This window comes from Rana temporaria, chromosome 1, assembly GCF_905171775.1.
Source record: "Rana temporaria chromosome 1, aRanTem1.1, whole genome shotgun sequence".
Lineage (NCBI taxonomy): Eukaryota > Metazoa > Chordata > Amphibia > Anura > Ranidae > Rana > Rana temporaria.
In genome coordinates, this window is record NC_053489.1 from 411,418,410 (window position 1) to 411,436,304 (window position 17,895).

Here is a 17,895-nt window from a genome sequence, read left to right on the forward strand (position 1 = left end):
TTTTACCCTTAAAAATCTCCATAGGCGACATTTAAAAAATTCTACAGGTTGCAGGTTTTGAGTTACAGAGGAGGTCTAGGGATAGAATTATTGCTCTCGATCTAATGATTGCATCGATACCTCACATGTGTGGTTTAAACACCTTTTTCATATGTGGGCGCTGCTCACGTATGCCTTCGCTTCTGCGCGCGATGCCGTTTGGGACGGGGTGCTTTAAAAAATTGTTTTTTTTTAAATTTATTTTACTTTATTTTATTGATTTTAAAACAATTTTAAAAAATAAATAAAAAATTGGGTCACTTTTATTCCTATCACAAGGAATGTAAACATCCCTTGTAATATAAACAAGCATGACAGGTACTCTTAAATATGAGATCTGGGGTCAAAAAGACCTCAGATCTAAGATTTGGACTTAAATGCAATAAAAAAATAAATTGTCATTTACAAAAATGACAAAAAAATGTCCCTTTAAGAGCTATGGGCGGAAGTGACGTTTTGACGTCACTTCCGCCCTGCTATGGTATGGAGATGGGGCCATCTTGCCCTCGCTCGTATCCATACCACTGGCATGGCAGGACCCTATCGCCTTCGGTAAGCGGCTGATAACGGTGATCTTTACCGCAGAGACCACCATTATCATAAACCGGACAACCCGCTGAAAAGATGGATACCTTGGTTATGGCAGCAGCTGCACAGATAAGAAAACTGAGGAAATTAAAAACTTAGAATGGAACTGAAATTGAGCATGCTCCGTAGAGGACACCAGCTGGGAGGGACATCTGAAGGCAGTCTCAACCATGTGTATTTCATTCTACACAAAACAAATGCTTTAGTGGCTTTGTGAGTATGAACACTCTGTTATATAGCATGTAATGAAAGTTTTTCATAGTCTGGGTTCAATGAGACTTTAAGATTTGACCTATAAGTTAATCAGTATTTTTGCAAGCCATATCTTTTGGGGTCTCAGAAAAAAATGTTCAGCACCTCTTCTCTATTGTCAGGGGCTTATCAATCCAATATTTGTGTGTGAGTTTGTAAACCTGTAACATTTATACATTACTTAGCATGAAATATACATCTATACAGTATATCTGATGCTAAGTCCACATTGATTTTACACATACTTGTTATTTTGCGTAAGTTTCCTACGCCGTCGTATCCTGGGCGCATATTTACGCTGGCCGCAAGGGGCGCTTCCATTGAATTACGCGTTGAATATGTAAATGACCGAGATACGCCGATTCACGAACGTACTTGCGCCTGTCGCAGTAATATACGCCGTTTACGTAAGGCGTACGTCCGGCGTAAAGTTATTCCACCTATAGGAGGCGCATCCCATGCAAAGGTATGGACGACGGAACAGCCTTCGTATTTTACGTCGTTTACGTAGTACTACATGAATAGGGCTGGGCGTAGGTTACATTCAGTGATTCGACGTATCTTAGGCGTTCGTTCCGACGTGATTCTGAGCATGCGCACTTGGAAGCGTCCACGGGACGGCGCATGCGCTGTTCGTTTGGCCATTCATTTGCATGGGGTCACGGTTCATTTACATGTATCACGCCCACTTCAAACTACTTTGAATTAGGCTGGCTTACGCCAGCGCAACGTTGGCAACGAGTGCTTTGTGAATACTGTTCTTGCCTCCCTATGTTACGTCGGCGTATCGCATATAAGATGCGCTACGCCAGCAGAAAGATGCGCCGCTCTACGAGAATCCAGCCCTATTTGTTTTGTTTTGTTCAACCAAGCGGGCTGAACACATTTTTTATTTTTACAGTTTCGATTAGAGCCGCTGTATTAATTATCTGATGTTCTCCACTGTTTTAGTGTGTTTTGACAGGGGGATGGTCCCCCTACCAGAACACTCCGGTCAGCGCTCTCATCCATTGGCTGAGGGAGCTGATCAGGAGCCGATCGACAGACTGGAATGGAGAAACTTGCCTTGTTGAGTTCCTCGACAGCCTAACAAGGAACTCGACGAGGAAAACGATGTGTTTCGCCCGTCGAGTTCCTTGGTCGTGTGTACGAGGCTTCACAGCATGGGTGCTCAACCTACAAATCTCATGGGGAATTGCAAGGCTTGTTAGTTTCAAGCAAGAATCCCAGAGGCATGATGGGACTTGTAGCTTACAGCTAAGTACTAATGTTTGTGCAGGAGGAGTGATAGGAGGAGGAAAGCATAGAAGTCTGCTACATTTCACTCTTCAATAAAAACAGATCAAAATGATGGATAAAAAAAAAATCCCAGCATGGTCTGAGATTAGGATGGTGGCGAGAACAGCCCTGATACTGCAGGCGCTGGTCTAGAAACATCACTAAGGCCCCTTTCACACTGCAGCGGGAGGTGCGGTGGCGGTATAGCACCGCTAAAAATAGCGGCGCTAAACCGTCGGAATGGCCGCGGGATTCGGTCGCTAGCCGCGCGGTATTAACCCCCGCTAGCGGCTGAAAAAGGGTTAATACCGCAGAGGCGCATTGCGGGGGGTATTACCACGGTTTTCCATTGTTTTAAATATGAAGGAGCGGTATACACACCGCTCCTCTCACCGCTCCAAAAAAGGTGCTTGCAGGAGATTTTTTTCTCTCCTGCCAGCGCATCGCCTCAGTGTGAAAGCCCTCGGGGTTTCACATTGAGAATGCTGGGCAGGAGTTTTTCAGGCGGTATTTAGACGCTATTTTTAGCGCTATACTGCCTGAAAAACTCCTCAGTGTGAAAGACTAGCAGCACAAAGATTTCATCATTATAAACATCCCCATTCTGTCACTGAAACAGAAAGCTATATCAAAGAGCCAAGACCAGGTTGGTGATGATTATAATGTCCATAATAGAAATTAAAGAATACATCTGATTGGGTGTTGTAGGGGAATGCAGAAACATTTTATTCCTGTCAGATGTGTATATTGGAAATAATACAAAGGTGGAAGATTTGTGTTTTTTATTAGGGTAGGTTGCACAAGGCGCTATGAACCTAATTCTGGTTTGGACAGTGGGCTACAGACACAACTGTGGGCACATGGCAGACACAGAGGGCTGCCTACCAACAAGCCTTTTTACTTTGAAAACATTTCCCCCTAAACAAATTATCCTACCCAAAATGTGTTTTAAAATCCAGTCCATCCAACACATACATTTTATGTATGTAAAAGAAATATAAAACTTACACTGATCCCTGGAGATAAACTGAGGTACATTGTTCAGCTGAGGTGTGCTGGGATTTGGGGTTCCCACAAGTTTGCTCTTGGCCATCTTTGTATTTGCTTTTGCAAACTCGAGCCGTAACGTCTGAGGAATTTCTGGATCAAAGCGTATTCCCTGAAACCATTAAATGAGAAACATTTATTCAGCAGATAATAAAAATAAGAATAAGAAAAAAAAAATTCATAAAAAAGGTAGATTTGTTGGATTATTTTGTAACAGTGCAAACAGAAATTATGTGTATAGTTCATAGCAACCAAACAGAAATTTCACTTCATCTGTTTAGAGAATCTAGAAAAATAAAAGATAATTAATTGTACAGCACTTTTTTCTTTTTTGGTTGTATAAATTGTTCAAAAAGTTTACAGAATGCACAGGGGGTTATTTACTAAAGCTGGAGAGTGCAACATCTGAGGCAGATCTGCATACAACCAATCAGCTTCCAGTTTATATTGCCAAAGCTTAATAGAACAAGCTAAGGTTAGAAGTTGATTGGCTATCATGCGCAGCTACACCAGATTCTGAGACCGAAACCAAAGGCCCTGTACTCAATATCTGCTCCCATTGCTCCCCATCTATTGGTCCTATATCGGTCTCCTATTTCCCTCTACAAGGAAGAACATCGGGTGCTTGTAAGGGTCCCAGTAGTTGCAGGTACGCCCTGGAGATAAACCCCTTTTTCTCAGTGTCATCAAAGACCGAGCCCAAGAAGCGAGATTTCTCCCATCGCAGCGTGGAACAATGACCCTGGGATCGAATCGCATGAGCTAGCCTGATATAGTGATAGTGTGACCCTTCCAATAAGGGGAATTCCTCCTTCAGCCTTTCAAAAGATTTCAGGGCCGCTCTGTCAAAGATCTGGCGTAAGTATTGAATGCCCGCTGCCTCCCATCTGGAGCAATCCTGAATTTTGACTAATTCGGTATAGAGCCTGTTCCGCCAAATGGGCGTACTAGGCAGGAAACCCACGATCCCCATCCTTCTCCAAACAGCATTCCACAATTTTTTTAAGAGGCAAATCGTAGGGCCTCCGTCCGGGACCCCAGGGAAGCCCATCTCCATGTGTGACATTGCAGAGTACGAAGTGGTGGGGTCAATGAGCAAGGCTCTAGAAGGATCCGTCACTGTTGACCGGTTCCACCCTACAAAGTGCTGTAGTTGGGCTGCATAGAAATACGTCTGAGCATGGGGGACAGCCAGTCCCCCCTGATCCTTAGGGTATTGTAAAGTGAGGAGTTTTATTCTGGCCACCCTGTTGTTCCAGACAAGGGACCGGAACTGGGAGTCTATTCGTTGAAACCAACATTTCGGGATCCACACCGGGGCGTTATGCAAGATATACAACAGCTGTGGGGCCCAGACCATCTTAATCAGGTTTACTCGTCCCGTTACTGTCAGAGGTAACTTACACCAGGCAGAACATTTAGTTTTAAATTTATGTAGTAGAGGCTTAAGATTTAGGGACACATAATCTGTTGGGTCTTTGGTCACTACGATTCCTAGGTATTTAAAGGATTCTACCATTTGTATCCTGGACGCTATCCCTGGCATTTCCGACGGTGGATCGTCGAGTGGGAGGAGTACCGACTTATGCCAATTAATGGCAAAGCCAGATAGTTCCCCAAAATTCTGAATGAGTTGCATCGCGGCGAGCAGAGATCCCTCCGTGTCCCCCAAATACAGCAGTGCATCATCCGCATACAAGGACAGTCTGGTCTCTCCATGCCTGCATCGAAACCCCACAATATCGGGGGAAGTGCGTATTCTAGCAGCCAAAGGTTCCAATGCTAGGGCAAAGAGCAGGGGTGACAAAGGACACCCCTGCCTAGTGCCCCGAAACAAAGGAAAGGCCTCCGACATCTCGTTGTTTATCCTAATTCTCGCTGACGGGGCTGCATACAGAAGTTGTATCCATTTGACAAAGTTCTCCCCCAAGCCAATTCTATTCAACACCAACCAAAGATATCTCCACTCAACGCTGTCGAAAGCTTTGGCAGCGTCGAGCGAAAGAATCGCCCTATGTCCCGGATTCTCCCCCGGCAGCTGCAGATTCAGGAAGAGTCTCCTGATGTTCAGTGCCGTGGAGCGAGCAGGGATAAAGCCAGACTGGTCCACATGGACCAGCCTAGCTATCACCCTGGAAAGCCTTGTTGCCAGAGCCCGTGCTAAAATTTTTACATCTGAATTCAATAACGATATAGGCCTGTAAGAGTCGGGTTGCAAAGGGTCCTTACCTGGCTTAGGAAGTTACACCAGATTCTGAGTGCTCCCGTTTTTGTAAATCTCCCTCACAGTGTCAACTTTTATTTATGCTTTTGAGTGTTGGTTATTAAGTACTGTAGCCCAAAAGCCAATCATCCAAAACAATACAATTATCATTGAGAAATATTCTTACCAGTTTGTGGTGCACTCTTTAGCCACTAGGCGTCCGCGGACCTGAATTACTGGGAGGCCATCAATAGACATCCTCCCCTTTGCACACTCCCCGCGTGCCCCCCTGCAGGGCACACGCTGTAAACACTGAGTCACTGAGATGGATCACAGATCCGAGTAAGGGGCCAGTCCAGGCCTCTTACCACATGATCAGCTGTCAGCCAATGACAGCTGATCACGTGATGTAAACAAAGCTCAGTAATCCCTTTTTTCTCTCCTCACGCTGAAAAAAATCAGATCACTGGCTTTTGTGTAAGGGACATCGGTCCCCAGTGGAAGAGGCACATCAGCCTCATCAGTGCCCACAAGTACTGTCTGCCAGTGCCACCTGCCAGTGCCCACAGTGACCACCAGTGCAAAACAGTGCCTCCTATCAATGCCTACGATTGCCACCTATCAATGCCCACCAGTGGTGGCAGTCAGTGCCTCATCAGTGCCACCTAGCAGTGCTGCCTATCAGTCTCACCTACCAGTGCTGATCAGTGCCCATAATTGCCACCCATCAGTGCCCATCACTGCCACCTATCAGTGCCACCTATTAGTGCCAATTCTCAGTGCCCACCAGAGCCACCCATCAGTGCCAGCTCTCAGTGTCACCTCTCAGTGCCCACCAATGCTGCCTATCAGTGCCGCCTATCAGTGACGACCAGTGCCGCCTATCAGTGCCCACCAGTGCAGCCCATCAATGCCCATCAGTGCAGCCCATCAGTGCCCATCAGTGCAGCCCATCGGTGCCCATCAGTACAGCCTCATCATTGTACATCAATGAAGGAGAAAAATTACCCATTTGCAAAATTTTATAACAAAATATAAAACGTTTTTTTTTTTTTTTTTTTTATTCAATCTTTTAAAATTAACTAACACACAGCTCCTTTCTCTATCTGCAAGGTAGAGAGCGTCCTGACTCTCCTGTAGTCCAAAGGAGGGGGCGAGCACGACACTCCACACCAGGGAGAAAGCCTTGCATTACTGTATGTAGTTACAGACAGAAGAACAGGAAGTGAGAATTTCTCAGAAAAAATAAGGACATTTAAAAGCAAAATGAAAGGATGAGGTAAGTGAAAGAGGACTGCACTAAGGTAAAGGAAGCTATTTAGGAAAAAAAAATTGTACCTTTAAAACCCCTTTAAGGGTGCGTACTGTGAGGCATAGCAATTAAAGGAACCTGTTGCTTTAGCATGTACATAATTTCAGCTTAAAGCGGATGTGCCACGGGAAAATAATATTAAAAGCCAGCAGCTACAAATACTGCAGCTGCTGACTTTTAATATTAGGACACTTACCTGTCCTGGAGTCCAGCGCTGATCGCAGCAGAGCACGAGCGATCGCTCGTCTCTCTGCTGCTCCCCCCGCCATCCACGCTGAGGGAACCAGGAAGTGAAGCGCTGCGGCTTCACTGCCCGGTTCCCTACGGCGCATGCGCGAGTCGCGCTGCGCCCGCCGATTGGCTCACACGCTGTGTGCTGGGAGCCGAGTGTTCCCAGCACACAACGGGCGACAGACGGGAAGTCCGAAAAACCCATCTTTCGCCCGTAGCGTGTGGCCGGAAGTGGGTGCAAATACCTGTCTTTAGACAGGTATCTGCACCCCCCTCCCCCCTGAAAGGTGTCAAATGTGACACCGGAGGGGGGGAGGGTTCCGATCAGCGGGACTCCACTTTAGGGTGGAGAACCGCTTTAAAGACGTATTCCACCTTATACAGTTGAGCCTGCATTGCAACCACTATTAATGGATCAATGGGTACTTTGAACAGGCTCCAGCAGACTATTCTTCCATCCCCAGGTCTATATATATATATACATACACACATACAGTAGCTCACAAAATTGAGTACACCCCTTACATTTTTGTAAATATTTTATTATATCCTTTAATGTGACAACACTAAAGAAATGACACTTTGCTACAATGTGCAGCTTGTATAACCGTGTACATTTGCTGTCCCCTCAAAATAACTCAACACACAGCCATTAATGTCTAAACAGCTGGCAACAAAGGTGAGTACACCCCTAAGTGAAAATGTCCAAATTGGGCCCAAAGTGTCAATATTTTGTGTGGCCACCATTATTTTCCAGCACTGCCTTAACCCTCTTAGGCATGGAGTTCACCAGAGCTTTATAGGTTGCCACTGGAGTCCTCTTCCACTCCTCCATGTTGACATCACAGAGCTGGTGGATGTTGGAGACCTCCCCCTTTTGAGGCTGCCCCACAGATGCTCAATAGGGTTTAGGTCTAAAAAAATGCTTGGCCAGTTCATCAGTTATTTTGAGGGGATAGCAAATGTACACTGTTATACAAGCTGTATACACACTACTTTACATTGTAGCAATGTGTCATTTCTTGTTCTTCAGTGTTGTCACACGAAAAGTTATAATAGCATTTTTACAAGAATGAGGTGTACTCACTTTTGTGAGATACTATATATTGGCCACACTGATGTAAAAGGAAAGACACAGGACCGGATTCAGATAGATTCGTCTATCTATCTGCCGGCATAACGTATCTCAGATACGTTACGCCGCTGTAACTTTGGGCGCAAGTTCCGTATGCAGAAAGAACTTGCGCCCTTAGTTACGACGGCGTAACGTATGTGTGGCGGCGTAAGCCCGCCTAATTCAAATGGGGATGTTGTGGGCATGTTTTATTCAAATTTGAGATGACCCCGCGTTTTTGACGTTTTATTTGAACTGCGCATGCGCCGCCCGTGAAATATCCCAGTGTGCATTGCTCCAAAGTACGCCCCAAGGACGTATTGGATTCGACGCAAACGTAAATGACGTCCAGCCCTATTCGCGAACGACTTAAAATTTTCAAAACTCGGCGCGGGACCGACGTCCATACTTAACATTAGCTATGCCTCATATAGCAGGGGTAACTATACGCCGAAAAAAGCCTAACGTAAACGACGTAAAAAAAATGCGCCGGCGGGACGTACGTTTCTGAATCGGCGTAAATACCTAATTAGCATATTCCTTGCGTAACTACACGGAAGCGCCACCTAGCGGCCAGCGTAAATATGCAGCCTAAGATACGACGGTGTAAGACACTTACGCCGGTCGGATCTTAGGAAAATCTATGCGTAACTGATTCTCTGAATCAGGCGCATAGATACGACGGCCCGCACTCAGAGATACGACGGCGTATCTCCTATCTGAATCCGGGCCACGGACATCAGAAATTTTTAGTACAATGTTTACCTGATTGCATAGCTATTTTTATGACCTAAACCGGGTTATAGGCAATTAAATACCTTTCACAAAGAGGCACTATTCCTCCCACTGACAGAAAGGGACACTATCCATCCCACTGATAACAATGAATGGGGCACCATTCTTTCAACCAGTACCAGTGATGTGACACAATTCCTTCAACTCATACCAGTGATTGCCACCATTCTTCAAGCTGATACTAATTTTGGGGCACTATTGCTCCAACTAATATCAATGATGGGGCAGGATTCCTCTCACTAATATCAATGATGGGGCACAATCCCTCAAACTAATACCTGTGATGTTGCACGATTCCTCTCACTAATATCAATGATGGTGCACTGTTGTCCCAACTAATGCCAATGATGGGGCATTATTCCACCTCATGTTGACCACAGGAACTATGTAATTGTTTTACTCTCAATGACCACCAGTATTGTTTGCTTCCACTGATTCTGGGACAATTTCTACTCGAGCTGGTCACAATCTGCACAGTTTACTATGTGAAGGACAGTGAACTGGACCTTTGTTTAGAACGTTTGGAGACCCCTGTACTAAATGATAGCAGTATAATACATATAGGTAGATGGCGCATAACCAGGAGAGCACAGTCAATAATTGAAAAGTACATATGTCATAAGGTCCATGTCAATAACTAAAAATGAATGAATCAATAGTCCAATATAAGTCCAATAAGCACTTTAGTGGCAGCAAAATCCTGAAGCAGAAGCAGACTCTGAAAGATATGTATAAACAAAAAGAGAAAATGCGCCAACCTAAGTAAGCAGGAAAGTGCCGTGATTGGTCAGCGGCGCCAATTGTGTGCATTTGCCCATTGGCGCCGCTGACCAATCACGGCACTTTCCTGCTTACTTATTACGTCCGCTCCTATTGGACACCATGGATCTGATGAACCAGCGGAGGCTGAGAAACGCGTCATCCCATTGGCTGTCCGAAGTCCCTACGTCACTTCCGGTTGTACGGCGATACGTTGCGTTCCACGCTGGAACGCACGCCGCTTCTGATACAGCATCCACGGCTCCTGTACTCTCTGGGGTCCCCCAAAGGCTCCTGAACACCTTGGACCTTCATTTCCATCGCCCAGGGGACCAGGATATGAGACCAGCCTGTTGTAACTGTTGATGACACGTTGTGACACCGGACCAGCCGTTTCTTCCATTACATGCCTGTGTTATCACTGGTTTTGTGAGTAGCCATTCTTATTGTGTAAAAATTACTTGAATTAAATACCCACTTACTGCACTTAGGTTGGCGCATTTTCTCTTTTTGTTTATACTAAATGATAGCAGCCTATCATCTGCTATACTGTGTATCCAGATTGACGATGCCGTGTAAAATGCTGTAACATACAGAAATGAAATCTATCACAGTCTACCATCATCAGCCCAATTAAGAAATTATTTCTGACTGGTTGAAAAGGATTACTAAACTTTGCATTTCAGCGCTGCTCTCCAAAGTGCCCTACGTAATAAAGCAGAAAATGTTCTAACCCCTATAAACCCAAGCCTGTATTATCATTTAAATGTACTACTATAAAGAGACAGATACAGTACTCATAAAAAAACTGATACAACTAGTTGCTGAACTTGATATGAAACCTCCAGTCATGTCAAGATTCACTGCAAATTGATCACAGATAGACTTATGTACATTGGCAACATCATATCAACAAAGAATAAACACAGAGATTTATTTAACTTTACTTGGAAATCTTTTTATGGCTTGCAAATTATTTGACATTTTAATGAGCGCTGCTAGAAGATGTGTGGGAACAAATTTATTATATATATAAAAAAAAACAAAAAAAACAAAACAATAGTGTTGTAATTTGGTAGAACAGACCTCGGGGTATACTTACTGTAAAACCCCTTATATGGGTAATAATAAGACGCAAGAACAAGCTAGGAGAAGGCTGCCAATGTGAAATGATTAGTGACATTGCCAGGATATTTATCCATTTCATAAGAAAACAGCTGCAATCTTTCAGATGCTAGACTGGCATAATAACATGTTAATGAATGATTTATCTAAACAAAATCTATGCTATAAGATTTGTCTAGATTTTGTCTATATAAAATAAATATATGGCTTTTCAATGTTTCTCATGTAAATGTAAAGCCAAAACGTTTCTGTTATAATAGAGTTTCAAGACATTTACTCAACTGCAATCACCTGCAATGAAGTAAGTGATGATGATAAAGTGAAACAGAGTATAAATATATAATGACACGTTTATATGATTTTGATTTTTTTTTCCATTTTACTTAAACTATAGAATATAACAAGAAAGCACATCTGTAAGGGTCCTTTCACACGTGCGGACCGTCTGTCTGTTTTTTCATATGTCCGTTTACAGACTGCAATGCTTTCCAATGGGATAGCGTACGTTAGAGGATGAGCATCCGCTAACGTCCGTTAACATCCGTCTCCGTTAAGCTCTTTTTTTTTGAATGGAAGAAAACCCTATTTTTCTTCCGTCAAAAAAACGTAACGGACGAAAAACGGATGTTAGCGGACGATCCGTTTAACATCCGATCCTCTAACATCCGTTTTTCATCAAAATATGTAATAAAAATAAAGTTCTAACAATAAAAAAAAACGGATGAAAAAACGGATGAAAAAACGGATGAAAAACGGATGAAAACGGATGACAACTGATGAAAAACGGATGTAAAACGGATGAAAAACGGATGAAAACGGATGACAACTGATGAAAAACGGATGTAAAACGGATGAAAAACGGATGAAAAACGGATGAAAAACGGATGAAAACGGATGACAACTGATGAAAAACGGATGTAAAACGGATGAAAAACGGATGAAAAACGGATGAAAAACGGATGAAAAACGGATGAAAAAACTGATGAAAAACGGATGTAAAACGGATGAAAAACGGATGAAAAAACGGATCAACTGATGATAAAAAACTGATCTAAAAAACGGTCCGCACGTGTGAATGGACCCTTAAACCTAGAATATAGGTTTGTGGTAAACAACATTTTTTTTAGGCACAGTAGACAGGCTGGACCTAAATATAGAGTACCGTATTTACCGGCGTATAACACGCACAGGCGTATAACACGCATCCTAACTTTGAAGCCTCGTACACACGACCAAGGAACTCGACGGGTGAAACACATCGTTTTCCTCGTCGAGTTCCTTGTTAGGCTGTCGAGGAACTTGACAAGGCAAGTTTCTCCATTCCCGTCGAGGAAATAGAGAACTTGCTCTCTTTTTGGCTCGTCGAGTTTCTCGACAGTTTCCTTGATGAAAATGTACACACGACCGGTTTCCTCGGCAAAAAAATATCTCCCAGCAAGTTTCTTGCTGGTTTTTGCCGAGAAACTCGGTCGTGTGTACGAGGCCTGAGAGGGAAGTTTCAGGAAAAAACTTTCCACAGCCCCCTGCGTATAACACGCAGGCACAGTTTACCCTCTATTTTCAGGGTAAAAAAGTGAGTGTTATACGCTAATAAATACAGTACTTCACAAGGCAAGACGATTAGTTCATACAGAATAACTTCATATAGAACCACAAAAAAATAAAAATAAAAATGAAAGCACTGCTATCTGCTAACTAACTAGGCCTGCTGTTTTAATCTTGACAGACTGGGGACGGTTCAAACTATGACCCAGTGTAAGGGAAAAAAATATATATAATTTATTTTAGATAGAACTGGCCTTTAACTGGAATGGAGTCTCAACACACAGTGCATTGACCTCCTGTGGAATCTTACTTAGTTCAAGTGTCTTAAAATACTGAAATCATTATTCCTGATCTTTTACACACATAAATACACACATACACACACACTACTAAAATATATTGTAGCTTGACAAGCTGTCCAGTCCTCCGGAGGAAACAGCAGGTCCTGATACAATGCACACTATAAATCAGTAAGATTATGAGAAAATTTAGTGTGGAGACTAGATTGTGGGCACCTCCAGCTCTCCAGTACTAATACAAATCACTAAGATTTATTAATATTGAGGTTAGAAGCTACAGAATGAGGATGTCATGGGTCTTTACCCTGATTAGTGTAGTGAACTGGAGTCCCAGAACAAAACAGGCTTAAAGGGGTTGCAAAGGTTCGTTTTTTATTTTCTAAATAGGTTACTTTAAGCTAGTGCATTGTTGGTTCACTTACCTTTTCCTTCCATTTCCCTTCTAAATGTTTTTTTCTTTGTTTTCTTTGTCTGAATTTCTCACTTCCTGTTCCTCCTCAGTAAGGTGTTCAGTAAGCTGTTCTAAATGACTTTCCACCGCTCAGATGATGGTGGAAAGCTTACTGAGGAGAAACAGGAAGTGAGAAATTCAAACAAAGAAAAAAAACATTTAGAAGGGAAATTGAAGGAAAAGGTAAGTGAACCAACAATGCACTAGCTTAACCTCCTGGGCTGTGTTCCCGAGTCTGACTCGGGGTGAGATTTTTGGGCAAGGATCGGTAACCCCGAGTCAGACTCGGGCTCGCCTCGCTGGATGTACAGGGAGTTTTACTTACCTTGTCCCTGGATCCAGCGATGCCACCGCGCTGTGTGAGCGAGCAGGACCTCGCTCGATTCACATAGTGCCTCCGTGTGACGCCGATCTCCGTTCCCTGCGACGTTACGACGCACGGGGACGGAGAACGGCGCCAAATTAAAAAAAGTAAACAAACACTATACATACAGTATACTGTAATCTTATAGATTACAGTACTGTATGTAAAAAAAACACACCCCCCTTGTCCCTAGTGGTCTGCCCAGTGTCCTACATGTCATTTTATATAATAAAAACGTTTCTTTCTCCCTGCAAACTGTAGATTGTCCATAGCAACCAAAAGTGTCTTTTTATGTCAAAAATAGTTTTAGATCAGCTAAAAAACAGCGATAATAAATTATAATCACTTGCAGAATTGTGCGATAGCGATTTGTGGGGAAATTCGTCATAAAAAAAAAAAATAATGACAGCAACAATTCTGCAACTGAGAACATTTCAGTGATTTTGATTTGATTACATTATTGAATAATTTTTATTATAATTATATTATTATTTGTTATAATTATTTATAATTATTTATTATATTATAATTTATAATTTTGTTTTTAAAAAAATGTCATACCCAGGATGCCTATTAGAAGCTTGTTTGGTCAGATTTAAGTGAGTTATTTCTAAAAATGACAGACCTACAATATAAAACGCCAAATTTCCTTGCAAATAATGGTACCGCTTTCAGCATGTTTTTTCTGAAAGAATCATACCGCCAGGGAGGTTAAAGGAACCTATTTAGAAAATAAAAGACGAACCTTTACAACCCCTTTAAGGCTCGTTGGGTTGATTATATGTAAACGTGTCAGTTTAGTAGAGGTGATGGGAAAGCCTAGTTCACTTCAGCAATGTCCTAGTGTTCTGAGAAGGGAGTAAATGTACACCACTGTCTGTTGTACAGGATGATACACTTTTTGAGGATGCAATGATATTTTTTAAAGTGGAGTTCCACCCATTTTTTTTATGTTTGTCTGTGCTGCATGCTCTTATCTCATAGTGTTCAGAATGGACAATTTTTATTTATTTTGTTGCTTGTAAATACCTTTATTTTGTAGTCCTTCATTACTTCCTCCTCCTTATTAGCCTAGGCTATTAAGTCACATGGCTATTTGCAAGGGTTTCTGGGATAGGCATCATGTTTCCCAGTAGTCCTTGCAAACCTGACTGAAACCTATTACATTGCGAGATATGCAAAGATGAAATCCAGGAAGTCATACAGTCTGGCTTCATGATGCCCACACTTAAGATGGCCACTGACTATTTCTAGATTATAAACTGTCTAAATGCTGTAACAACCTAACAAAACGGACCTTAGTTTACAGACTAACTTTACTAGAATACATTAAGCTTGTGTATTACAGGGGTATTTATATTTAAAAAGTGAAATTGTGGGTGGAACTCCCCTTTAAGGAAAAGTATGTTTTATGATCTGTAAAGGGTTTCTTCTTCCATTGACCACCAATGTAAAAGCAAAGATATTCCAGTCTCCACGCTCAAACTACTGTATCTTATTATTTCACTTATTTAAAGTGTACATCATATCAGGACCTACTGTTTCCTTTAAGAGGACTGTACAGTTTTCCAAACTACCAGTTACTATTGCAGTGTTCCGTAGCCACCCTGGCGGTATGATTATGTCAGATTTTTGCGTCTCAAAGCGGTACAATTGTTTTGCATAGAAATTTGGCGTTTTAAATTTTAGGCCTGTAATTCTTAGTAATAACACACCTAAATCTGTCCAAACAAGTCATGGATATGATAAAGTTTGAAACACAAAATCATAAATTATAATATGGAAACAAAAAGCAAAATATTCCGCGCTGTCTATCAAAGATGAGCAGCTACAAAACCAAAGACAAGTGGATAAAAAGACAATACGAACAAAATAGTAGCGCTAAATAATAATTGAATATACAACATGAATAGAATATATTATACGTGGTAAATCTGTGGATACATGTGTGGATTAAACGTGCAAACACAATCTATATAAAAAATAAGTGACAGTCCAAAATAAATGATCAAGTGATGGTGCTCCAAAAATTCAATGCATAAATTGAACCAAAGTGAGAAGAAGCCGTCACCAGCTGAAAGGAGGCTTACCGGAGAGATTGAACCCTGAGGAACATACATTCGAGAGGGTCAATCTAGCGTGACATAGGCGCATGGATCGATCAATGCTGCAGCTCATAAAATGACCTCCAAATCTCCCAATGGTGTAGCCAAAGGTGGATGGTTTGATGAATATATTGAAGTGATCCAATAGTAGTCAAAGGGCAAGGCCAAAAGAGGAATATCCAGAAGAGGAAAAAGAGAGAAGGCACATAGCGTAATCCTGTATATGAACTGTATTTTAATGTAGGTTGAAACACTTACATTAAATAATTAAATGAAATCTGATCAGATAAAAAGCGGCAGCAGTGGGGTACCCAACGCGTTTTGCAGTCTCATGCACCCCAGATGATGCATGAGACTGTGAAACGCGTCTAGCTGGTCTGAAACCACTTTTGACATAAAGGGACACTTTTTGGATGCTATGGACAATCTCAAGTTTCCAGGCAGAAAGAACAGTATATATACTATAAAACTGCATGCAGGGCACTGGACAAAAACACTAGGTACAAAAGGGAGGTGAAATGATTTCATACAGTAATGTAATCTGTAAGATTACAGTGTCCTGTATGGATTATGAATTTTGTCATTTTTGAATTTGCCGCCGGGGCTCCGGGTGGAGAACACAGCCCGCAGACACAGCGGGGGGAACATCGCAGGATCCTGGGGACAAGGTAAGTAACCTGCACAAGTATCCTGCAATGCAATCCCGAGTCTGGCTCGGGTTACCGCTCATGGTAGTGAAATTTAACCCAGAGCCATACTCGGGATAACCGCCAGGGAGGTTAAAGTCATTTTTAAAACTCTACATTTTAAACATGAAAAAGTCTCAAAAACATTGAAAAGGCTATATATTCCCTTTGATTTAATAAAAATACTATTAGAACAAACATGTACGGTATATGACCAGATCCAAAGACGCAAGGGTTCCCTGAGATGTGAAAACTATTTTCAAGGGTTCCTCTGTGATAAAAGGGTTGAGAAAGGCTGGACTAGGATATTAAAGTGATTCTAAAGGTTGTACTTAAATAAAATATGTCATAGTTATTTGCTTTGTACGGCCCTTGCTCCTCCCCCTGCCGAGTGCCCCCAATATCAAGCCTCTTGCTATGGGGTCACTGGAGCAGACTCCCTTCTGAGATGTGCACACAGAGCCTGACTCAGCACTGCCCCCATTCTCTCCTTATGTGCTCGCTGGCAGTGATTGCCAATGGCTCCCCCTGCTATGTGAGCCGAAGAGAGAGAGACTCAGGAGAACTGCTGCTCTCATGCACATCGCTGGATCAAGATGGGGCTCAGGTAAGTATATGGGTGGGCTGGGGAGCGGCACCCAGAAGGTTTTTTACCTTAACCTGCGTAGAATGCATTAAGGTAAAAACCCTTCTGCCTTTAGAACCACTTTAAATATTTTGCTTATTGCCAATAGCTAGCATACCCAGAACATTTACCTAGCAGGACAATGCCCCACTTAACCCTGTAATGGCTATAGCAAACCTAGGTTAGCCATTTGCCCAATCAGAACGGTCACTGGGCTTTGCTTGATTTTCCATATGTTCTGCATACACTACAAAATCTGTATGCATTTATTAACAAGGAGAAAAGAAAGAAAACTTTTTACAGGCAATTGTGCTAGGGTCATTCCTCTTTCCTATTATTACTAAATACCACTATTTAGTAGAATAGCCCTTTAGAAAATTCACAAGTGATCCTTGATGATCCTTTTTGATCTTAAAGTGTGACCCTTTCCTCTTCCCCATTGTATCCCTTAGCTATCCCACCTTCCTCCCTAGCTAAACTGGAAGTCTGTGTGTAGCTAAAACAATAATCCAATTCCTGATTGTTTTCTTTGTTTTCATATGAAAAAGATTGCATTTTTACTATTTGACTAATAATTACATTGTATATAAATTGTATTTGTAAAGCATTTTTCAACAGACTATAGTGTTTGGATAGTAGTATTAGTATTAGCAGTGTTGATACAAAAATGTTGTCATTATTACTGCACTTTTTTACCTTCTATATGGAAAATATTCCTAGATAAGGAAATGGAAGGACATATTGTATTCATTTTGTACAATATGGTCCAACTTTTTCCTGAAGGTTTAATAAATGAATGCTTCCAGTGACTACAGATGCATTAAGGCTACCTCTCTTAAACGACTTTTCTCGCTGCTTGTACTCATCTATAATGAAAAGCAGAAGGAGAAAGTCATTGAATACCTGGAGATATCACAACAGTACATACACATATGGCTTCCTCTGGAGCAGACCGTGGAGAGCGTTGTTGTGGGGAATTAAAGCATTATTACACTAACATCTTTAAAAGCTCAAGTGAAATGACTTCATTCATTTGGCAGGGTTTACCATAGCTATCGGGCTCTAAGGCAAATACAG

At 42.1% G+C, this 17,895-nt stretch overlaps 1 protein-coding gene across 4 annotated transcripts in view; it reads right to left on the reverse strand.

The window, feature by feature from the left end:
- The window catches only part of RBPMS (RNA binding protein, mRNA processing factor), a 279,843-nt gene that overhangs the window by 89,861 nt on the left and 172,087 nt on the right, over positions 1–17,895 (reverse strand). For all 4 annotated transcript variants that reach the window (XR_005743616.1, XM_040324575.1, XM_040324584.1 and 1 more), the window contains exon 5: positions 3,166–3,316. Coding sequence is in view for 3 of the 4 variants with exons in the window: in XM_040324575.1 (XP_040180509.1) it covers positions 3,166–3,316 (151 nt within the window). In the remaining variant the exon portion in view is untranslated. The remainder of the gene's footprint in view (positions 1–3,165; positions 3,317–17,895) is intronic.